The sequence below is a fragment of the Colobus angolensis genome, unplaced genomic scaffold, assembly GCF_000951035.1.
Source record: "Colobus angolensis palliatus isolate OR3802 unplaced genomic scaffold, Cang.pa_1.0 Scaffold24, whole genome shotgun sequence".
Classification (NCBI taxonomy): Eukaryota; Metazoa; Chordata; class Mammalia; order Primates; family Cercopithecidae; genus Colobus; species Colobus angolensis.
In genome coordinates, this window is record NW_012115599.1 from 12,145,418 (window position 1) to 12,169,337 (window position 23,920).

A 23,920-nucleotide genomic window follows, 5' to 3' on the forward strand; every position below is an offset into this window, starting at 1 on the left:
TACACACATATATATACACGTATATATACACATATACACAAACGTATACACACACACACACACACACATATATATAGAAACAGGGTCTTGCTCTGTCACCCATACTACAAGCGCAGTGACATGATCATGGCTCACTGCAACCTTGAACTCCTAAAGTGATCCTCTTGCCTGAGTCTCTCAAGTATCTGGGACTACAGGTGTGCACTACCAAGCCTGGCTAATTTATTTATTTATTTACTTACATCTATCTCCATTTATTTATTTTTGTAGAGATGGGGTCTTACTATGTTACCCAGGCTGGTCTTGAACTCCTGGTCTCAAGTGATCCTCTCACCTCAGCCTCCCGAAGTGCTGAGATTAACGAGTATGAGCCACCTTGCCTGGTGGATATATTTTTAATGTGATAGTCTTCAAACTGTTTTTGCTGTTGTTGTTTCTTTGAGACAGGGTCTCGCTCTGTTGTCCAGGCTGGAGTGCAGTGGCACGATCCTAGCCCACTGCAGCCTTCATCTCCTGGGCTCAAACGATCCTCCCACCTCAGCCTCCTGAGTAGGTGGAACTACAGGTGTGTCACCATGCTCGGCTAATTTTTTTTTTTTTTTAATTTTTAAATTTTTGTAGAGATGAGGTCTTATTATGTTGCTCTGGCTGGTCTCAATCTCCCAGGATCAAGTGATCCTCCCACCTTAGCCTCAACCAAGTGCGGGAATTATAGGCATGGGCCACTGGGCCTGGCTGTATTCTTCAAACTGGGATGTGCCGTGTTTCGTCTGTCTTGTGGAATAGCGTCACAGTGGGATCCCATGATTCGGTATCCTATGTTGATCTTCAGGGAATCTGCTATATATATTTTATTTATTTATTTATTTATTTATTTTTTGAGACGGAGTCTCACTCTGTTGCCCAGGCTGGAGTGCAATGGTACAATCTCAGCTCACTGCAACCTCCACCTCCAGGGTTCAAGCGATTATCCTACCTCAGCCTCCCAGGTAGCTGAGACTACAGACACGAGCCATCACACCCAGGAAATTTTTTGTATTTTTAGTAGAGACGGGGTTTTGCCATATTGGCCAGGCTGATCTCTAACTCCTGACCTCAGGTGATCTGCCCGCCTTGGCCTCCCAAAGTATTGGGATTACAGGCACGAGCCACTGTGCGGCAGAATCTGCTATATTCTTAACTCGAAGCAATGTCCATGAGGCAACAGAGAAACAGGCACAGTCATACATTGCTGGTGGTGAGAGAACATATTGGCACAATCTCTATGGAGGAGAGTTTGACAATATCAACCAAAATTACAAATGTACATATTATCTGACTCAGCAGTTTCACATCTGGTCTACAGGCAGACGGACGTGTGTGAAAATGGCACATGTCCAAGGTTATCTATGGCATCCCTGCATGTAATAAAAGCAAAAAATTAGAAACAGCATAAATGTCCATCAACTCCAAACTTCCATACTATGCAGACATAAATGAGGAAGCTCCTTACATACTGACATGGCAAGATCTCCCAAATATAATGAATAAAAATGGCTAGGTATAAAACAGTGCCATTTATTTATTATTTATTTATGAGATGAAGTCTTGCTCTGTCGCCTAGGCGGGAGTGCAATGGCGTGATCTAGGCCCACTGCAACCTCTGCCTCCCGGGTTCAACAGTACTGTCATTGGCATTAAAAAATCTGTGGGCTGGGCGCGGTGGCTCACACCTGTAATCTCAGCACTTTGGCAGGCTGAAGCAGTCGGATCACCAGGTCAAGAGATCTAGACCATCCTGGCCAACATGGTGAAACCCCGCCTCTACTAAAAATACAAAAAATTAGCTTGGCAAGGTGGCATGCACCTGTAGTTCCAGCTACTCGGGAGGCTGAGGCAGGAGAATCGCTTGAACCCGGGAGGTGGTTGCAGTGAGCCAAGATTGCACCACTGCACTCCAGCCTGGTGACAGGGTGAGACTCCGTCTCAAAGCAAGCAAGCAAGCAAGGAAGCAAACAAACAAACAAACAAACAAACAAAATCTGTGGAAGGATAGTCAAGAAATTACTAACCAGGGTTGCCTGTGGAAGGATGACTGAATAGGGATGATGATGGAAGGGTGACTTCTCAGAGAATATCCTTTATATTCCATGAAAAAAAAAAATGGCTGGGTGAGGTAGCTCACACCTATAATCAGCACTCTCAGAGGCCAAGGCAGGCGGATCACGAGGTCAGGAGTTTGAGACCAGCCTGGTTAACATAGTGAAATCCCATTTCTACTAAAAATACACAAATTAGCTGGGCATGGTGGCACATGCCTGTAGGCCCAGCTACTTGGGAGGCTTAGGCTGGAGAATCACTTGAACCCAGGAGGCAGAAGTTGCTGTGAGCCAAGATTGCACCACTGCATTCCAGCTTGGGCAAACAGAGCAAGACTTGGTCTCAATAAAAAAAATTAAAAAAAAAAAAAGCTTTGAGAATGTGTTACCTATGCAACATAAATAAAAAACTAAAAATAGAAAGTCTAAATGCATGTTTTGTACTCCCTTTGTTGGTTACAGGAATATCTATGATTCTCCATACATAAGGAATGGAGAGTCCAGTGCTGATATGATGGATTCCATGTTACTGACCTATAGCAAAAACACATCTGAAAACTGCGCTTCGTGATTCATGGAGGCCATTCTATAATATGATACGGAAAGCTGATCAGCTGAGTATGAGGCAACAGCAAGTCTTTACAGGACCTGAGGACATGGTGGCTTCAACATGTGTGTCCCCAGCCTGGTCACAAGGGTGTGTCTGGATGAAGCAGTAGCCTAAGCAGGGACTATGTTTCTCCTTCACTGCTCCATGTGGCCGCAGGACAGTATTTCCTAGGTTGAGACGATGATCTCAGAGAAAGAACTCTGGTCTTAGGCACACCTGCCAAATCCCCCATATCGAAGCCTCAGGTCAGTTCTACAATCTCAAAGAGCTCCCAGTTCCTTGGTTCTTATCTTAACTGTATGGGTCTCATGCTTTATCAACTATCCAAAAGTAGCAGGAACTCCCAACAAATGAAGTGATGAAGTGAGATAGTACCAGGCTAACAAGTTATATCTGGCCTTCTTAGGGATGAACTATTCACTAGAGGGCCGGCTCTAGGGGAGTGTCAAAGAGGCACTAGAAAAGAGGTGCTCTGGCTTCCAGGTAATGACAGTATAATGAGCCTGAGACCCTGAATGACCTGTCCAACATCACAAATCCTTCTGATTCTGAACTGGAAGTGAGGAGCCTGAGTACGCCTCATACTTTTTTTTTTTTTTTCTCTGAGACGGAGTCTTGCTCTGTTGCCCAGGCTGGAGTGCAATGGCACAGTTTCGGCTCACCGCAACCTCTGCCTCCCGGGTTCAAGCGATTCTCCTGCCTCAGCCTCCCGAGTAGCTGGCACTACAGGCGCCCGCCACCACGCCCGGCTAATTTTTGTATTTTTAGTAGAGATGGGGTTTCACCATGTTTGCCAGGCTGGTCTCGAACTCCTGACCTTAGGTGAACCGCCTGCCTCGGCCTCCCAAAGTGCTGGGATTACAGACATGAGCCACCACACCCAGGTGACTTCATACGTTTGCCAGCAAAAGAGACAACTGCATAGGATTTGTGAGACCATCACCTTTCTATATCTTAACTGATAGCTGCCAGGGTAAAAGGCATTTGAAGTTTGTTGGCAGCTTTAGGAAACAGCACTCAAAACAGGTTAGGGCCATCTGTTAAAGACAATGGCTTCAGCTGCACTTGGATTTGTATCTCAGGGTTTTTTTCTTTTCTTTTTTTTGAGATGGGGTCTTGTTTTATAGCCCAGGCTGGAGAGCAGTGGTGCGATCTTGGCTCACTGTAACCTCCACCTCCCGGGTCCTGGTTCAGGCAATTCTCCTGCATGCCACCATGCCCAGCTAATTTTTGCATTTTTAGTAGAGATGGGGTTTCACCATGTTGGCCAGGCTGGTCTTGAATTCCTGACTTCGTGATCCGCCCACCTCAGCCTCTCAAAGTGCTGGCTTTACAGGTGTGAGCCACTATGCCCGGCCGGGTTTTTTTTTTTTTTTTTCACTCTCCAGGACAAAATTTGCCATTCCATTAAGTAGTGGATGTTGACTACGTCTCCTCTAAACTAGTTTTGTGGGTGACTAATTTTGTCGATTAGTATCAGCTGTATCTTATACTCTTGTTTATCTGGTCAAAGAGACTCTCCTCACGATATAATCGTAGACATCTAAATGACACAAGAATAAACACAGCCGCAGGGACAGTTTCCAGAGGCAGTTAAAGGGATACACTGCCACAGAGTGTGTTTTCCTTAACACTTGACTCTTTTAGGGGAAAATAACATTCTTACTCTCTGTTATAGTGATTATAATTTAAGTTCCTGGAGAGCATACCTTTCAGCCTAATTAGCACCTCACAAAGAATGTGCCCACAGATACCAAATGATTAACACTATTAGGTTACATAGCTAACTGAGCTCTTTAGTTCAAATTTGAATCCTGATTCAGTTCTGCTTACTGTCAATTATCTAACTCGAACTCCTGAGACCAGATTTGAAACTCTTCATCTCCCACAGAACTGTGAGCTTCTAAGAGAAGCTCCTGGCAAGGAAGTAAATGTTGAATGAAAGAATGGAGGAGGGAAGGAAGTGAAGTCCCCATCACCCCAACCCTTCCCAACCACTCCCAACTCTTCCCTAGCCCAGCTAAGTGGATGCCTTTTCCCTCATCTGGAATACCATCTTGCCTTATCTTTAAAATGCATGTTTACTGCTTCCATGGAGACCCAGGTCAGGAATAAGCTTTCCCTGGCTAATGTCACACTTCAGCCCCATGTGCTGTCTGCACTTGGCAGTGAGGCCACACGAGGGGGGTTGTCTGTGGTGCTCCCCGAGGGCTCAGATTCATCTTCTCCATCATCGTATCTCACGTGACATAGCGCCCAGCACACGGCAGGCACTCACTGGGTATTACGTTAGCAAATGAAGGAAGAAATCTTATTGCCAATACCACTACCTGGTGTAGAATTCAGCAGTTTCAAAAATGCTCTCAGATACACATACATTATCATGTTTATTCTAAGCACTTAATTCATCAACTCCCACCATAGGAGGGGCTGAGAAGACAGCTCATTTCTAGTCTAAAGTGGTCATTTTGGCTGGGGGTAGTGACTCATGCCTGTAATCCCAGCACCTTGGGAGACCGAGGCAGGTGGATGGCTTGAGCCCAGGAGTTCAGGGCCAGCCTGGGCAGCATGGTAAAACCCTGTCTCTACCAAAAGTACAAAAATAAGACACGTGTGGTGGTGCCCATCTCTGTAGTCCCAGCTACTCAGGAGGCTGACATGTGAGGACTGATTGAGTGGGAGAGGCTGCTGCTGCAGTGAGCCTCCATGATTGCGCCACTGCACTCCAGCCTGGGTGAGAGAACAAGACCTTGTCAAAGAAACAGATAATAAAATAAAATAAAACAAAATAAAATAAAGCAGTCATTTTGCAGATGAAGAGACAGAGGCCTGCGTTGCCAGAGGAGTCCCACAGGATCACACAGCTACCAGTGTTCTTCCCATACTCCACTGTCTCTTGCCAGGTAATAGTGTTAATTTCCTGAGAGCAGACATTTCCTAGGCTCCAACAGACTTGAATATCTAGCTGCTTACTCAACATCTCGACTGTGATACGCAAAAAACACTTCAAACTTGACATGTTCAAGAATAAATTCCTTATATCCTCCTTCTAACAACCTGCCCTCCTTCCAGGCTCCCCAATTTCAGTAGATTGGAATTCTACCATTTTGTTACTCAGGCCAAAAATGTGGGAGCCGGGCAGATCACGAGGTCAGGAGTTTGAGACCAGCCTGGCCAATATGGTGAAACCCCGTCTCTACCAAAAATACAAAAATTAGCCGGGCATGCTGGCATGCACCTGTAGTCCCAGTTACTTAGGAGGCTGAGGCAGAAGAATCACGAGGCAGAAGAATCGCTTGAACCCAGGAGGCAGAGGTTGCAGTGAGCCGAGATCATGCCACTGCACTCCAGCACGGGCGACAGAGTGAGACTGTCTTGAAAAAAAAAAAAAAAACTTGTAGCCATCCTCAACTGCTATTTCTTTCACATATCACATCCAGTCCATCAGCAAATCCTGTTGGCTCCTTTCCAAATATATCCAGAAGCCAACCACTTCTCACTTTTCCATTGCTTCACCTTGGGTTCAAGCCACCAACTTCTCTTGCTTAGACTATTGTAGTAACCTCCTAACCAGTTTCTCTCCTTCCATTTTTGCCACATTATAGCTTATTCTCAACACAGCAGTCAGAATGACCTTTTCAATATGGCAGGCCATGTTATTTATCTGCCTAGAATTCTCTAATGGCTACCATCTCACTCACAACTCACAGTAAAAGCCAGTGGCCTGTGTGATCTGCCCCCAATTCACCCCCACCGCAACATCTGCCGTTTCTTCTCTCACTAATATACTGCAGCCGTATTGGCTGGCTTACTCATGTTTCTTGAATATATAGGGCACATTCTTGCCTCAGGACCTTTGTGTTTGCTGTTTTACCTGACTGGAATAAACTTTCCCTAGATGTATGCTTGACTTACCCCCTAACTTCCTTCAGGTCTTTGCTCAAATGTTACCTTTTTAGTGGGACCCTCTTCAACTACCCTATTTAAAATTTTAACACCCAGAATCCTGGCACTTTCTTCTTCTTCTTCTTTTTTTTTTTTTTTTTTTTCTGAGACAGAGTCTTGCTCTGTAGCCCAGGCTGGAGTGCAGTGGCGTGATCTCGGCTCACTGCAAACTCTGCCTCTTGGGTTGAAGTGACTCTCATGCCTCAGCCTCCCAAGTAGCTGGGATTACAGGTGCCTGCCACCACGCCTGGCCTCATGTTATCTATCCACCCCGGCCTCCCAAAGTGCTGGGATTACAGGTGTGAGTCACTGTGCACGGTCTACTCTTGGCACTTTCTATCTTCCTTCTCTGCTTAATTTTCTCAATACATATTTTACTTATTTGTTTATTGTCTGTCTCTACCCTGTCCATTCCTCAAACAGTGAGCTCACTGCTCTATTCCCAGTACCTAGAAAAGTACCTAGCACACAGCAGATATACACCAAATATTTGTGGGATGAATGAATCAGTGAATGAATGAATATATATACCTTTAGGATCTCCCAGTAACCTGAAAGCTTTAGGCAAGAAGGGGAAGACCCTAGTCGAGCTCTGGTCTCTCTCCAGCCCTGGATCCCTCTTTCTTCCTTACTGCCTCACCTGCTTCTCAGGTCCAGTCCAGCCCTATTCCACCAGAAACCACACCTAAGCTGGGAAGCAGGGCAACAGGCGCTTGATGCCAGGATGTTACAATTCCTAGGCCACTGGGTACAGGATTCTGCAGGGTGCTAATTTTTAAATTTAGCATTCTGATATCTTACAAACAGAAGAGGTCAGAGAAAGGTTAGGACTAAATATACTACTTAACCTAGATAACAGTACTGATTCAGAAACAGCAGCTTATTTGCTCTGAGATGTTTTCCAAGGAACAGTGCTAAATTTGCACTTGTTCACCTAGCTGCCCCTTCCTTTAATCTTTTTATAATGGATTTCCAACATACATAAAAACAGAAAGAATGGTATAACGAACCTCTTGAACCCATTACCCAACTTCAAAAATTACTAACATTTTGCCTCCTTGGTTTCCTCTGTTTCTTAATCGTCTCTGCAACCCACACTAAATATTTCAAACTAGCTGTTTTCTGGAGAACAGATTTATATAAGACAGCCCCTGATGCTGTTACCACTGTATTCAAGCAATCACGTCAAACAATCTATGTTACCAGAAATAGAGCAGAAAAAAAAAAAAAAAAGCACTTATACCCATTCCCCTACCTGAGAAATGACTAAAAAACGAAGTGTCTAGCCAGGCGCTGTGGCTCACACCTGTAATCCCGAGGCCAAGGCGGGCGGATCACAACGTCAGGAGATCGAGACCATCCTGGCTACTAAAAATACAAAAAGAAATTAGCCGGGCGTGGTGGTGTACACCTGAAGTCCCAGCTACTCGGGAGGCTGAGACAGGAGAATGGCGTGAAACTGGGAGGTAGAGCTTGCAGTGAGCCAAGATCGGGCCACTGCACTCCAGCCTGGGCAACAGAGTGAGACTCCATCTCAGAAAAAAAAAAAAAGGAAGCGTCTAAATTCCAGACTGTTTAAATCAAGGGACATGCCCATTATCATGTTTGAAGAACTTTGGGGAGGGGTATTGTTGTGTCCACAGAATGAATGTAGACATGAACTGCTTTTACTTGTGTACACCTGATGCAGAATTTCTGAGTGAGTTTATTTAATCCAGCAAGTATTTACTGACTACCTGCTAAATATGAGGGATGAGATGAAGATAAAAGATAAAGAAAACCGGCCAGGTGCAGTGGCTCTTGCCTGTAATCCCAGCACTTTGGGAGGCCGAGGCGAGTGGATCACCTGAGGTCAGGAGTTTGAGACCAGACTGGCCAACATGGTGAAACCCCGTCTCTACTAAAAATACAAAAATTAGCTGGGCAGGGTTGCAGGCTCCTGTAATACCAGCTACTTTGGAGGCTGAGGTGGGAGAATCACTTGAACTCAGGAGGAGGAGGTTGCAGTGAGCCGAGATTGCACCACTGCACTCCAGCCTGGGTGACAGACTCCATCTCAAAAAAAAAAAAAAAAGAAGACCTAGTCTCTGTTCTCACGGAGCTCACAGGGTGGGGGTGAGAAAAGTACACAAATAACTCAAATACAAGGCAGAATAAGTCCTGTGCCCTAAGTAAATAAATCTAAGGCAAGAGCTCCTTTTTAAAATCCACCCACAGCAGACGTAGAACCCAGGGTATACCCTTTCCTCAACTCTAGTTTTAGTTTCTGATGTATGTATTGCTGTACAGCCAATAAGTACACTATAGGAGACCTATAGTGTATTTAGTGACCCACAGAATAGACTTTTGGATGTGGATCTTTGATGTCACATTTTGCTACTGACTCTCCAGACTTCAGTGGGTGGGGATTATCAAGTTTTCCCAGGGCTTGGAAAACAATGAGGCTAATTCAGTGCCTGCAGAAGCTGACACCCAAAGCATTCTACCCTGAGGGCATATACAGCAAGCAGCTTCATAATGGGATAGGACAGTGGGAGGGTGTCCAGGAGACACAGCTAGATTGATTCTGAAGGATTTCCAAGGGCTCTCTCCCTGCCCTCTAAAAAACCGAGATCCTTTGGTGATCTATTATTAGAAGTTCCCCGAGAAGAGTGTAGTTGTCTGGATAAACCGAAGAGACTGATGAAGTTTGGTGGGACAGTGCAGCATATGAAGGAAGCAGAGCTGAAAGCAGCAGGGGCATAGGCATGGTCCTGGAGTTAGATGCACGAGAGAGTGGAGGAAGAAAGGAGCAGAGCTGAGATGGAAGGGAGATTTATATTGTAATCGGTTATCAAGATTGGTGAGGTGAGGATGGCTGAGGGGACAAATAAGAGGAAGGCAGGAAGGGGAAGGCCCTGTGGAAGGGTGAAAGACAATCCGGGTTTGAAAAGGTGATCACTGAGGGAGAAATCTGAGAGGCAGGATATCGCAGGATACTGGGCAGGGGTATGAGAGGAGAGGCCTTAGAATGGGAGGGTGTGCAAGTTATACAGGATTGGTTCATGCTGGGATGGAAGGGGCTGATTCCATTGAAGCTAGTCGCATCAAGAGGTCACTAAATGAAGTATGAATTATATGAAGGTTTCAGGTCACAGAATGTGACTGAGGATGGCAGAAGGTGGGGTGGTGGGAGTAGAACACTGAGACTAAAAATAGGATGAAAGACTACTGGACTAGAGGGTTTTAGAGCACACAGACACGTGGATTCCTGGGGCTAAGGGACTTAACAAGATGAAAGGATTTGGGGTAAAGTGCCAATGAGGTGGCAGACACTGTACGGTGAGTGAGCTCATGGGGTAAGGGCTGGGAGCATCAAAGATTCATAGAACAAGAGATATTTGGGCAAAGGATGAAGAGAGAAGTTGACTGGGTTCAACACACTACTCCAAAATAGGGCAACTTGAGAAAATGGCAGTAGGAAGGTCACTCTCACTTTCTCCAAGGCTCTTCTCCCCTGAAGCAGATCACAAAACCTAGGAAGGATTTTTCTGACTTTCCCCTGAAGCAGGTCATAATACCCTTGCAGAGAGGTGCCCTCCCTGTACTCAGAGGAAAGGAGTACCCTTATCTGTGAAGACACAGGGACACAGAGAAGAGTCTGAACAAACAGGCCTTGCTAAGTTTCTCCCAGTTTATTACTATTTGATATTACCCTTTTTGCATTTTTTTCCACAACTATCCACTCTTCATCAAATCTAGTATAAAAATACACAAGTTTAATCATTTCTTTGGGTCTTCATTTCCTTATGAAGGCTTTCTCGTTAAATCTTTCTTTTGTTATAGGGGCCTAAGCCATGAACATAAAAAGATATTTTCCCTTCCCTACAAGGTGCAGGGGTTTCAAGGGTATATGAGATCAAAAGTTATGAACAGTAGGATGAGAAAGTCACCAACTTATGTGGCAAAGGGTAATAGAAACCTTGGGGGTCAGGGCCAGTATCGGTGGCTCATGCCTATAATCTCAACTACTTGAGAGGCTAAGGTGGGAGGATCGCTTGAGGCTAGGAGCTCAAGACCAGAAACCATGGGGATCAAGGAATGAGCTGATGTTGGATTTAGGAATTACTAGAAAATAAGGAACAAGGAGCTGAGGTTGAGTAAGTTTTGGGGAAAGACAGGCAATGGAGTAGGGTTTTGTTTTGTTCTGTTTTTTTTAAACTGTGGGTTCAAATCTTAGCTCTGCTACTTAGCTATGTGAGTTTCTGGTTCATTTCTCTAAAACCAACCAACCAACCAAACAAAAATATGGGAAGGGAAAATGGTAGATACAACAATAATTAACTCTTAGGGCTGTTGAGAGGTAAATTTAACTTATATATCCAGAGCTTGGCACACAGTAGGTATTCAGCAAGCCAATCGTTATTGAGGCAAAAATCAGGGTTAAGAACCACAGAAGTGAGGCTACAGCAGAGATGAGAAGATACGGATTCCAAGATGTCGGTAGTAGCAATATAATGCAAGTTTTGGGCCACATGTTCAGTCTGTTGAATCCCTAGCACTCAGGACAGAGTAAGATCCATAGGAGCTTCTCATTTCTAACAACAGCTCATGCTGAGTTCCCATGTGCCAGGCATGGTGCCTGGTGCTTTACATGTGTTATGTCAGGCACCACTATTTTCCTTCCTTAGCAGAGGTGGGGACTAAAGTTAAGCCAGGCTAAATAATATACCCCAAGTCCCATAGCTGGAGGGCCAGAATCAGACTGGAACCTAGGTTTGTTATGAACTCAATACCCCCAAATGAAGCACTCTGCTATGCTGCTTTGCAAACATGTTAACTGATGGAGCCTGATCAAGGGAAATGGGTATGCACTATTAAAAGTGAAGAGGGTGATCTGGGAATGAGGGAGTAAGGTTCATGATACAAGCAGATCCTGGGGTGGGGTTACAAGAGGAAACTTCCAGGGTGGGGTACAAAAATGATTGCAAAAAATTATTATCTTGACTGAGAATTGCAGAATTTCACAATTTCACAGATGGAAGGAAACTCAAAAGATCATCTAACCCAACCTCATCACAGTCATTTTGAGAAACTAAGGTCCAGACTGAGGAGGGGACTTCTCCGAGGTTCCTAAAGCACAGCAGTGACAGAGTTGGGACCACACACTGGACTGGCTCTGGACTGATCCAGAATTCTCTGATGCCTCCAATTATTACTACTTCATATTAATCTCTATATCCTCCTCAGCACCAGAAAGGTGCTGGACGCTTGTAAGTCATGTGCTGATTGACACTGAAGGGCTGGGAGCACAGAGAGAGATGCCAGTGGGGGTGATTTTAGGATAAAGGCAGACGTGGAATGAGGGTCATAGGGCTACAGAGCAAGGATACTGAGGGCTGTGTAGAAGATGAGTGGGTGGAAAACTATTGGAGTAGGTCTTAGGAGTTGCCAGCACAGTTTTGAGGGGAATCACCGAGTTTGTGGGGAACACAGGGTAGAATCGGAGGGTTACCGGGCCAGGAGGGTCACCCAGGTTTGGGGGTCACTAAGAAGGAGTGTGGGGATCTTAGGGTCATGTGAGTTATCGGATTAAAACCGAGGGAGTCAGTGCTTGGTGGGTCCCTGAGAAGTGCTGGGGAAATTCCTGGGTTAGCAGCCAATGAATAATAACCAACGGTTACCTGGTGAGGTCTTGGGGTCAGTGGGTGGGGTGTGGGGTCACAGGGGTGGAGGCGGGCGCCGTCACGGGGTGGGGTTTGGGAGTCACGGGGGAGGAGCCGCAGGGCGGAAAAGAGGGGCAGGGACCCTGGGTGGGGAAGAGGGCCCGGCCGCGATCCAGCGGCCAGGCCGCCCTGCTAGGGCCGGAGGGAGGTGGGCACGCCGGGCTCGGGACCTTCCCGGGGCCCTGCGCCCGCCCGGCCTCCCGCCCTGGGCATGGTGGACCCATTCTTCCCGCAGCCACCAACCTGACAGCCCCCGAGGGCAACTCCGCCGACAGACCGCCATGCACCGGGCCCCGCCACCAGCGCCGGCCCCACAACCCGCCTGCGCCATAGCCCGCCCGCCCGCGCGCAGCTTGCCTCGCGCGATATCCAGGTTCCAGGGCCGCCGCACTTTCCTCTCCTCTTGGCGCGCCTCTACCGGGCCCCGGAACCCGTATAGAAAATACCGGGCACGCTCCACCCCGCCCCCCGCTTCGCCGCGGCAGCCATCCAACTTATCCTGGTTCCGGGGCTCCCGGAGCCCAGGCCACAGAGATCTGAACCGAGCTCCTCGGAGCCCCGCCCCTCCCCCAGGCCGGGGTGACGCATGGCCAGAGAGGCTGAGCGCCCAGGGAAGGCGTGCTGACGTCACGACGCCCGGGTCAGGGCCCGGGCGCGGCTCGGAGCCGGGTCGTCGCTATAGCAATTGGGAATCGCTACCTGTCCCTTCCAAGGATTCGGTCCACCTGAAGCGTGAGGAGGTGGCGGAGGCCCCAAGGGCTCTGCGCTGTCACTTCCGCGGCCTGCGGGCGAGAAGGTGCGCTTCGGGAGTAACGCGGGAGGACAGGAGGCGCAGGTTGTGAGGGACGCCCCCAGGCTTCTTCCCGGCCGCGCGCTCGGCACTCACTGTCTTACGGTCCCGAAGCGCTTTAAGGTGGGCAGTCCGCAGGCCTTGCCTACTGATCTTCGAGCCACCCCTTGAAGGAAGCAGTTGCAGGTATTAAGAGCTCCTTATTGAAAAGGACGATATAGAGGGGCGGTGAGGGGCTCGCCTCCTCAGGGAGGGCGCCCTGGCGGTCCTCTCAGGTTCTCTCTCATTCCCCCGTCAGCCCCACCGTTAGGCTCGAAACCGGCTACTCCCTTTTGTAGGCTTGCTTTGGGGTGAACATAAAAACCAAGCCCCTTTACTATTTCCCTGCTAGGAGGGGCTGCGACTGGGAAATTTTCAGAAACCTGAGGGAAAATTAAAAGGGAGCGAGCTTTCAGTAAAAAATCAAATTAAAAGGAGGGGCGTTACAGAAGGAACTGGTAAAGATTGCCTTTTAGGAGAGGAACTGGGTGCCTGGAGGAATGAGGTGAGAAACTTTCCCCTCTCTATCCTTTCAGACTTCAACTGGTTTCTTTTGTATCTTCCCCGCCCCGAAAACAATTTAACTTAATAAGAATAATTTTTAAAGGACGTAAATTAGACACAGTTACAAAGTACGGGCTTTGGGGCTTGTGGTAGCCAAAGATGTCTTTGGGGACGCGGGCGTCCTTTTCCTCTCCTGCCTGAAGAGCTTAACTAGAAAGCCCCACTTTCAGTCTTAGACATCCCTTCTTCCTGATCGGATTTGTTCTGGCTGGGACCAAAGTTAAGTTTAGGTAGGCCAGTGAGTGGCAACTGATGGTTAGAATTCCTGTGATTAGGATTAATCCCTTCTATATCTCCTAGTGTGGAAATAAACTGCCTGGCCACTATGCTGCCCTCTTTCCATTCCTTTTTGGTGGAAGTTTGACAAGTTATTTACCATAGAAAATAACTTACAGGCCGGGCCCGGTGGCTCACGCCTGTAATCCCAGCACTTTGGGAGGCTGAGGCGGGCGGATCACGAGGTCAGGAGCTCGAGACCAGCCTGGCCAACATAGTGAAACCCTCTCTGCTAAAAATACAAAAAATACAAAAAGTTAGCGGGGTGTGGTGGCGGGCGTCTGTAATCCCAGCTACTTGGGAGGCTGAGGCAGGAGAATTGCTTGAACCTGGGAGGCCGAAGTTGCAGTGAGCCGAGATCGCACACTGCACTCCAGCACGGGCAACAGTGTGAGACTCCGTCTCAAAAAAAAAAAGAGAAAAAAAAAAGAAAAAGAAAATACCTTATAGATACAGAGAGAGGATTAAGTAGCTCCTCTAATATGAATTGAGGGTTAGAAATACAGGAGGGAATAGAACTCAGGCTGTACCTGAGTTTGTCCCTTTCGAACCACCCTTTTTCCATAGCAATATATATATTGTGGGTCCCGAGGTCAGGAGTTCGAGACCAGCCTGGCCAAGATAGTGAAACCCCCATCTCTACTAAAAATACAAAAATTAGTCGGGCATGGTGTTGTGTGCCTGTAGTCCTAGCTACTCGGGAGGCTGAGGCTGAGGAGAATCACTTGAACCCGGGAGGTGGAGGTTGCAGTGAGCTGAGATTGTACTCTAGCCTGGGTAACAGAGCAAGACTCTGTCTCAATAAAAAAAAAAAGTATCCGGTGGATTCCAAGTACCGTAAAAATCTAATGCCTACCATCATCCACTTAAAAATATATGAACAAGCGCTTCAACAGAAATTTCATATGATTCTCTTTCTCCTTAAACTTCTAATTCCATTCACTTCCTGTAATTATTAGTATATAATTTACTAAACTTTTTTTTACTAAATATTACTAAATATTTACTAAATTTTCCTAAATATTTTTAACATTTTTATGACTTGTGAAACCTAAAAAGTACAATTTTTATTGAAACTCCATCTTTTAATGAGAAATAATGGTGTTTCTCCCCAATTAGTTCAGGTATTCATGGATTAATATTACCTAATGGTAGAAGGAGATAAGGTGCAACATCAATCCTTTACCTGTTTTTTATTTTTATAGACATGAGCATTGAGAAACCTTGTTTCCACAACTGGGAAAGGAAGAGATTTGTTACAATGATATTCTTTGAGTCTTTGAACTTCTAAATTATATGCCAACAATCACAGAGTGATCTATTAATATTATCAAATACTATCTATTTAGAGTCTTTTAATTTTGTTAAAAGCAAAGGATTAGAAACCATTGAACTTCCAAAAGGATTTAGAGTCTCAGTTTCAGTTTTATTAAACATGATTATTAATTATCTGTGACCTTTACACTCAGAGACACTTTGTTAATCAGATATTGATTTCCATACCTCTTTGCCAACACAATATTTTTTGATAAAATTCTTTAATTATTACATGTTTTCAAGAGCTTTTTATTAAACCGAAATGCAGATTCAGCTCATTCACTGTATAGAAAACAACTGCCATTTGTGGAATTGGCAAAGCCAGTTTTCATTTCAAACTAATCAGCCAAATCAGACCTACTTTCTGTTAGAAAATTGTCTGACTTTATTCTTCCATTCAAATAAATATGTTAACATTCATTTTAAGGAATATTATAAAAATTACTAGGAAATAAATGATTATAGCTTATAAAATGGACCACTAATAAACCAGTCAAGATTAAAATTATTTAGACCTACTGTTAACATAGTAAATGGTAAAAATGAGATAGTACTGTTTGTCATATAATTAGGAATAATGCTGTATAATGTATAGTTAAATACATCAGTTTTGAGAAGTCATATAGGAGGCATATATTCCCTTGGTAAATGTGTGTGCCTGCTGTCATCAAACTCTTGTTGTTCAGCTTTTGGGAACAATTAAATGAGAATCATGTCTAAAAATCAGAAATAACTAATAATCTTGTTACACAAATTTTTTTCTTCTGTATTTTTTAGAAAGGAAAGCTATATTTGCTAAGAAATAATGATTTGAGCAGCTAGCAATTTCATTTTTTACTAGGAGGTAGAAAATAATAAACATTTTATAAGATAAAATAGGAAAACTGATTACAATGGGAATATTTTGATATGAAGTGGAAAATAATTGCTCCCTCCCAGCTCCCCAGGTTTTTACACCCTGGACCATGCATCAAAATTCAGTGCAGGGGAGAGATATTACTTCTTTTGTAAAGTAAGACAAGGACTATGGTGAAAGTGGGGGCAGTGGTAGAATGGAGAATGTGCATGAATATGTCAGCTGGCTCCCAAACGGATTGGTTTTAGATTTTTTTTTTTTTGAGACGGAGTCTCGCTCTGTCACCCAGGCTGGAGTGCAGTGGCCCGATCTCAGCTCACTGTAACCTTCGCCTCCCGGGTTTAAGCGATTTTCCTGCCTCAGCCTCCTGAGTAGCTGAGTAGCCACCATGCCCGGCTAATTTTTGTATTTTCAGTAGAGATGGGGTTTCACCATGTTGGTCATTCTGGTCTCAAACTCCTGACCTCGTGATCTGCCTGCCTCAGCCTCCCAAAGTGCGAGGATTACAGGCGTGAGCCACTGTGCCTGGCCTTTTTTTTTTTTTGAGATGAAGTTTCGCTCCCGTTGCCCAGGCTGGAGTACAGTGGCACGACCTCGGCTTACTGCCACCTCTGCCTTCTGGGTTCAAGCGATTCTCATGCCTCAGCCTGCCAAGTAGCTGGGATTACAGGTGCCTGCCACCAAACCCAGCTATCTTTTTTTTTTTTCCTGAGATGGAGTCTTGCTCTGTTACTCAGGCTGGAGTGCAGTGGCCCAATTCAGCTCACTGCAACCTCCCCTTCCTAGGTTCAAGTGATTCTTCTGCCTCAGCCTCCTGGGTAGCTGTGATTACAGGTGTGCACCACCACACCCGGTTAATTTTTGTATTTTTAGTAAAGACGGGGTTTCACTATGTTGGCCAGGCTGGTCTTGAACTCTTACCTCAGGTGATCCGCCCACCACAGCCTCCCAAAGTGCTGGGATTACAGGTGTGAGCCAGTGCACCTGGCCTGGTTTTAGAAAATATTTTCTAGGGAAGAGAAGATCTGGAAATTTATTTCTTTAAAACTCTCCTCAGACTGATTTGAGGCTATTGCCTGGGTATTCCTTGCAGTCTTCACATACCCTAGGAATATCTTCATTTACCCCACTTGGAAGACTTCTTAATATAGGAATATCGAAACTCCAGTGTCCCTGACTATCCATTATTTTGAGACACCAAAGCAAATGTCCTAGGAAGTAAGGAGGAAGACTTGTTGTTCTTGGAATAGAAGTGAGTTATGAGAGAAGTCAAAGAGAATGGCTCCAAGTTCGTATAGTGTGAAGGTCAGGGATACAGTCCTTGGCTTTGCAGTTCTAGAAGTGTGATTTTGGGTCAGTCCACACAAAGGTGTTCATGTTTTGTCACATTAAATCAAACTCATAGGAAGTTAATGTACATAATAGAATGCTAGTGCATTCTTTTATACTAATAGCCACCAAGTGAACTGGATTATTGCCTCTGTTGGGGAAATCTTATCTGGGAAGATCAATTATAATCAGAAAGTTACATGAGGAGTGTGGATCTTGAGCATGGCTATTGTCAATGAGCTGATGAGCAAGTGCTCACTATCTGGCATATAATAGGAGCTCAGTAATTATGAAATGAAGGTATTTCATCTATATCTTCATTATAGATGCTAAAGGGTAAGTTTAAGATTCTGATAGGCCACCCCAACATGTTTTTTGATCAGGTAGATTTTTCCTTGTTCCTCAAGTTATACTCTTAAATGGCTATATCATGTAGATATTAAATCCAATAAAATTTCATGTCAGGGAATTATATAATTGCGACAGCTAAGTTTTATCTATCATCTCTGAGCCTAGAAATTGGGACTGTTCATTTATAAAAGAGATTGGAGATTGCCTTCTTGTGCCCTGTTGGAGTAGTGATGGTGGTAGTGACTAAATGATCTGTATGTCACAATACTATTTGGTGGCTAAGAGTGTACTGCATACAAAGAATGACACTGGGTGACCCTCAGTGCTGGTGCTTTCCTAGAGGTGGGACATCCTGACTAGGGAGGTGCTGAACCCCCTGTGGGCTGGCCAGCTGTTGTGGACTGTACTGTGGTGAAGAGGAACAATAAATTTTCCCCACTCCTTAGATCCCCCTCAGGAGATAATACTTGATACTGCTTTTAAGGATAGACAAAAGACAAGCCTTTTCAAATTTTAAAATCATTAGGGATGAGTTGCCAAAAAATTTGGGTTTTATCTGGAAGCTAGAAGACATTATCTCCTCAAGGCTTTTTCTGGCTCCAGGATAAGCTATTGAGATAGAGGAAAAGATGCCGGGCTGAGGAGTTTCATTTAGTATTTTAATAATAATAAAAAAGACATACAAAATCCAAACATTTCTTTTTACAATTCAGATACATATTTTTCCCCAAGTGCAAAATACTCTATGAACTGCATCACTTGCTGTTTATTGTTGATTGTGTAGGAGATGCTTACTAAATTGGCAGCAGTGGAAGGCAGATATAAATACAATATTTTGAGATTTCTTCTGCATTTAACAAAAAGCCTCCCACATGGCGATGATTATTCTGAAACTTGAGTTCAGCTCACACAGAAGAATAAAGTTTTCAGTTTGTTCAAACTGCTACAGCCTGTGGTGTCTAAAAAAGCTGATGACCATTGGGGGTTCTATTCCTTCTAATCATATATTTCCTTGTACAAATAATGGCACAAGGATAGGGTGTGCTACTTTTGAGACGGGTCAAATTTAAAAATATCCTTGTGTTGTTTGCTCCCACTTTTCTCTTACTGTGCTTAAGAAAGAAACCTAGAGAGTTAACATGTTCTGCTTATGTTCAGTTATACTTTGTCTTGGTACTCCTTGTTTGTGGCTGTAATGTTGAGGTTAAACAGCAAATACAAAAGTTCGAATGCTCTATAACATTCTCTGACATTTTGAGATATGACCTCATAATCCATTCCAGAATCACCTCAAACATGTATATAGAGAACACTTCTCATACATAAAAAGTTTCTCTAGGGCCAAAGACCAGGACTGTGTTACTGAACTTTCAGCAACAAATCTGAGTCTCCACTACCTCAAACTGACCAAATCTTGGGGGCTGTTAAAGCAGTCACAGCTCAGTGCCAGCCTCTGGGGATTTCTAGGCCTGGGGCAGGCAGCTCAGATCCAGGATCTGGTCAGTTTTCTTCTGACTCCCAAGAGTTGTCTCAGGTTGCAGGAATAGGCATGGCCTGATAATATAGAAAGAAGGAGGCAGAGAAGTAAAGAGGAACTGCCATGTTGCTGAGGATATAAGTGCCTTTCTGGTATGCATCACTTGGTGCGTGAAGCCCTCCCATTTCCAGGCTCAGAGCAAGTGAGGTTTTGTACTAAGATGAATGGAGGCCCCACAGTACTGTAGCCCCACACCCTACCCTGCAGAGAGGCCTCTGGGTTGCTTCATGAAGGGTTCCTATTTATACCATCTTTCCATTTCCCTCTAATGATAAAAACCTCTCTTCTGTCTGACCTGTAAAGACCTAGAACGTCCCTGAGCATTGACTCCTCATTCAATCCACTTAACCCCTAGTTTGATGTCCCAGGGCCAGCTTCCTCCATAGGTTCAGCAGCAGCTTTGCCTGGGTTCTGAACCCTCCAACTTAGAGGACCTAAATTAAACTTGGTGGACAATAGCAGGTTTTTACCTGCTCACCAAGATCTGCCCTGACATCAATTAAGAAGCCTAGTGGTCTATGTCTTCCATACTGTGGAACTCATTTGCAGGTCTCATAAACCATGGAATAAATGGTTGAAGGATGTGTATTTGTATATTTGTATGTATGGTGTCACAGCAAAGAAAGGGAAAAAGGAGAAGCCAGACCCTGAAGGCATAAGTTGAGAAGCATGGTCACTGTTTGGCTTTCCAAGACATGCAAAACGGCTGGCAGAGAGGAATCAGAAAGTTTTCCTAGGCTGGGCGCGGTGGTTCATGCCTGTAATCCCAGCACTTTGGGAGGCCGAGGTGAGTGGATCAGCTCAGGTCAGGAGTTCAAGACTAGCCTGGCAACATGGTGAAACCCCATATCTACTAAAAATACAAAGATTATCTGGGCGTGGTGGCGCACACCTGTAATCCTAGCTACTCGGGAGGCGGAGGTTGCAGGAGGCCGAGAGAGCACCATTGCACTCCACCCTGGGCGAGAGAGCGAGACTCCATCTTGGAAAAAAAAAAAAAAAGGTATCCTAGCTTCTGGTGGAGAATTAGGATAGTCAGAGTTGATTAAAGAAGTTTTCATGGTGCTTCCTGGGAAGTACAGAGACACTCCTACTAAATGACCATTTCCCGTGTTTGGAAGCAGCCATTTTGCATCTTTACAGTGGCCCTCCTTGACCCAGAAAGACAAAGGTAGCCAGACACTCTCATAAGGGCCATGATGTTGGCTAATGGTTGTCAGGGAATCTAGCTGTGTCATTGGCTACCTACTGCTATGGCCATTTTGGCTGATGAATGCTACCGATGGGAGGGTAGGGGGTCAGACTCCTTTATTTAGTGTTGAGTCTCCTGGGGGAGCAGTAGCCTGGGACAGTCACCTAGAAATGAACCTGAGCTGTTCTGTGAGTTACCAGGGGAGTTAAAAAAAATAAAAAAATTTTAAAAAGTAATGAACCTGAGGAGTCAGTTGGTAGCCTTTGATTGATTGGGACTACAGCTTTAGGGGAGCTAGGGTGAGAAAACAAAATAATTTTATAGGCAGCAGTTGGATTAAGGGCAGAATGTGTGCAGGCTTTGGGCTTGGGCATGGACTTGATTCTTCTTCCATTTGATTCTTTCTTCGTTTTGAAAAACAGTAGTTGAGGAAGCTAAGCTTGAAGTCAACTTTAAGAGGGAAGTGACCAGAGCCAGGCAAATAATCTGATGCCTTCTGTCTTATTCTTGGCTCCCACAGCTTTGTCTCTGGCCTCAGGACCCTGAGTCAGCCCATCCCCAGGTGGTATGTCCTGGTCCTCTTCCATGTGTACACCAGGGGATAACAGGATGAAGACAGGGAAAAGATGGAGGTTTTCCCTACTTGGGGTAGAGAATCACTGACCAGTTCCATTGGCCTCTACAATCATGAGGTCCACGCTGACTCCATGGAGAGGCATAGGGATAGCAGGATTGGTTTAGCAAACATAGGTCTCTCTCCTTCCTGCTCCATCAAATCCCCAAAATTACTTTGCTACACATTAGATGCCTCTGCACAATTACCCTGGATTACCACACCCAAGGGCTCTAGGTGGCCAGCTGGTGGCATAGAGACAGATCAGATGCTCCAGCACTCAAGGTTCATGAGATTCAAAACCGATTTTCTTCCACTCCAAACATACACTCTTTTCTCTTGGGCAGCTATAAATAGGGTTTTGCTAATAAAGGAAAAAGAAACAAAAACAAAAAACAAACCCAGAAAACAAAAACCCCTCCGTCTAGACAACATAGAAAGACTCAAAATGATTGCACTTATTAGGTGTGGACAGGGTGGGCAGGAGGCTCGCCAAGTGCACACATATTCCTTTTGCTGACCACAGCCTGAGGCCAGAGGTAGGTGGCTCCAGGCTGGCTGCAGGGTGGGGTCCTCTTTGGTGAAGCCCACAAGCCAGCTGGGGCTACAAGGGAAAAACAACTGTAGGGCAAGGCCTAGGCTGGCTTCAGGTCAACAGCCATGTTTCTTTAAGGACAACATGTAGCAAGAGGAGTAGGGCTCCCCCAGGGAGCATCACATGGGGCCGAGGAGGTGGCTGGGCCAGGGAAGACAAGTAAGAAAAGGGATTAGTGTTTGAAGTTGACTTCCAATTGTTCTGTGTCTAGTCCTTTAGATGATACATTTTTTTCTTTCTGTTTTCTTTTTTTTGGCAATGCTTTAAAACCTGGTTTCTGTCCTGCAGAGCTACAGTCCTTCTCTCAGGGAGCTACAGCGGGGCATTTAACATGACAATGCCTGCTGCTCTTCCTCATTTAGCCGGTGTCCACTAACTCAGTGTTGTGGGCCATTTGTAAACCCTTATGGAGTAGACCCCAGGCAGACATGTGGGGAAAGAAAGAGAGGATCTATATAGACAAGAAAGCTGGCCATGTGGGAAGTACAGAGCTCAAACCATGTGCCCCAGAGGACTGGTGCTGGCATTAAGCCTGTAAATCAAAGGCTTCTTTGGCAGGACCCTGGGCTGTTAGAATCACCCTAGGGAGCAGAGCCAGGGGACATTTTGGCTCCTGACTAGCAAGGCACAACCCTATAATGGCAGAAGCCTTTCTTTCCCCTCCCCGTTCCCCACCAGACCCACTTCCTTCATGGGCCTTTAGCACCCTTCCAAGCTTATGGGGTCAGGAATGTGAGCTGGTAAAATGGGCAGTGGAAGGTGCTGTACTGTTTCTTTACTTCTCAGGGGGACTAGAGCCAGTACTGAATGGCTTTTCTAGGGAGCATGTTAGAAAAGGGGAAACAGTACAGAGGCAGGCAGAGAGAGACAAAGAAAAGAAACTAGAAAGACATAAAGGGAGAGTGCCTGGTCTGTGTAGTGATATTTTTTTTTCCCTCCAAAAAGAGAGGAGAGAGTTCCTTGTCTGAGAGTAGGGGGCTGCCGGCTCTGAGGGCTAAGGAGTCTGGGGGCTTAAAAAATTGGGTCTCTGAGCCTAGGATTACTATTTGTAGGGCCTCAGGAAGCTGGAAACTTTGGAGCGGAGCAGCTTGATGAAGGATTTTGGCAGCATCTCCTTGTGTTTCTCTGTGTACTTGAAGTAGTTCTGGGGGTGGGCTAGCACCTCAAAGAAGGCCTTGATGAGCTTCTTGTCCTGCAAAGGATGGCAGGGATCAATGTCAGCCTCAGCGTCGGGAGTGGGAAAGAGGAACACCATGACTCAGCAGCCCTTCTTGATGTCTACTAGGCATCCTACACTGAATATATCCAGAGGGCAACTCTGGATTCCCATTCCCAACATCTGCCCCATTCTGGAATTCCACAACTGAGTCAGTGGCAGCTCCATCCTTCTGTTGCTTAGGCCCCAATCCTTGGAGCCATCCTTGAATCCTCTTTCTTGCTTACAAGTATAGCAAATCCTATTCACTCTACCTTCAAAATATGTCTGGGTCTGACCACTTCTCATCATCTTCTCAAGCCACCATCATCTCTGACTTGGAGTACTGTACTAGCCTCCTAACTGGTCTCCATGTTTCTATCTTTGTCCCTCCAGACTCTTCTCCCCACAGCAGCCAGAGTGACTTTTTGTGTTTTTAATTAGTTCATCTTTTTCCTGTTTGAAAGTCTTCTCTGGTTTCTTTTATCACTCACAGTAAAGCTGAGTCCCTTGCATGGTCCATAGGCTGAATGTGATCTGTGTCTTGCTTTCTACCTCCACTCTTGCTCCCTCTGTTGAGCCACACTAACCTTGAGATTTCTGAACACACTAAATTGCTCCTATGCTCCTTAGCTTGGAATGCTCCTCCCTCATCTAATGGGGAGCGCTTTTACCTCATTTGGGTCTCTTCTCCTTAGAGACCTTTCCTGACCACCCTGTCTGCAACAGCAGCATGGTATGTGGAGAGCCTACTGGGTGCCAGGCACTGTGCATTAAAACTCAGATCTTCTGGCTCCTAGGCTGATGCTCGTTCCATGCCATCAGTGGATTTTTCAAATAAGTAGGGGTTTCAGCCTCTTACCCCACTTTAATCAGAACAGCTGTACTGCTTTATGTGTTGGAATTCCACAGTACATTTGATTTGAAT

General features: G+C 45.4%; 2 protein-coding genes across 6 annotated transcripts in view; both read right to left on the reverse strand.

Annotated features, from left to right (window-relative positions):
* ZNF76 (zinc finger protein 76) overlaps positions 1-12,953 on the reverse strand; it is a 37,621-nt gene extending 24,668 nt beyond the window's left edge. For 2 of the 3 annotated variants that reach the window (XM_011945387.1, XM_011945385.1), the window contains exon 1: positions 12,582-12,751. The gene's annotated coding sequence lies outside the window, so the exon portion shown is untranslated. Of the gene's footprint in view, positions 1-12,581 lie in introns of all 3 variants that reach the window. The other variant, XM_011945386.1, reaches the window with a different exon arrangement.
* Positions 12,954-21,488: 8,535 nt separating this feature from the next.
* Positions 21,489-23,920, reverse strand: part of SCUBE3 (signal peptide, CUB domain, EGF-like 3) — a 36,931-nt gene continuing 34,499 nt past the window's right edge. For all 3 annotated transcript variants that reach the window (XM_011945391.1, XM_011945390.1, XM_011945389.1), the window contains one exon: positions 21,489-22,989. In XM_011945391.1, coding sequence (XP_011800781.1) covers positions 22,840-22,989 — 150 coding nt within the window. In that variant the 3' untranslated portion in view covers positions 21,489-22,839. The remainder of the gene's footprint in view (positions 22,990-23,920) is intronic.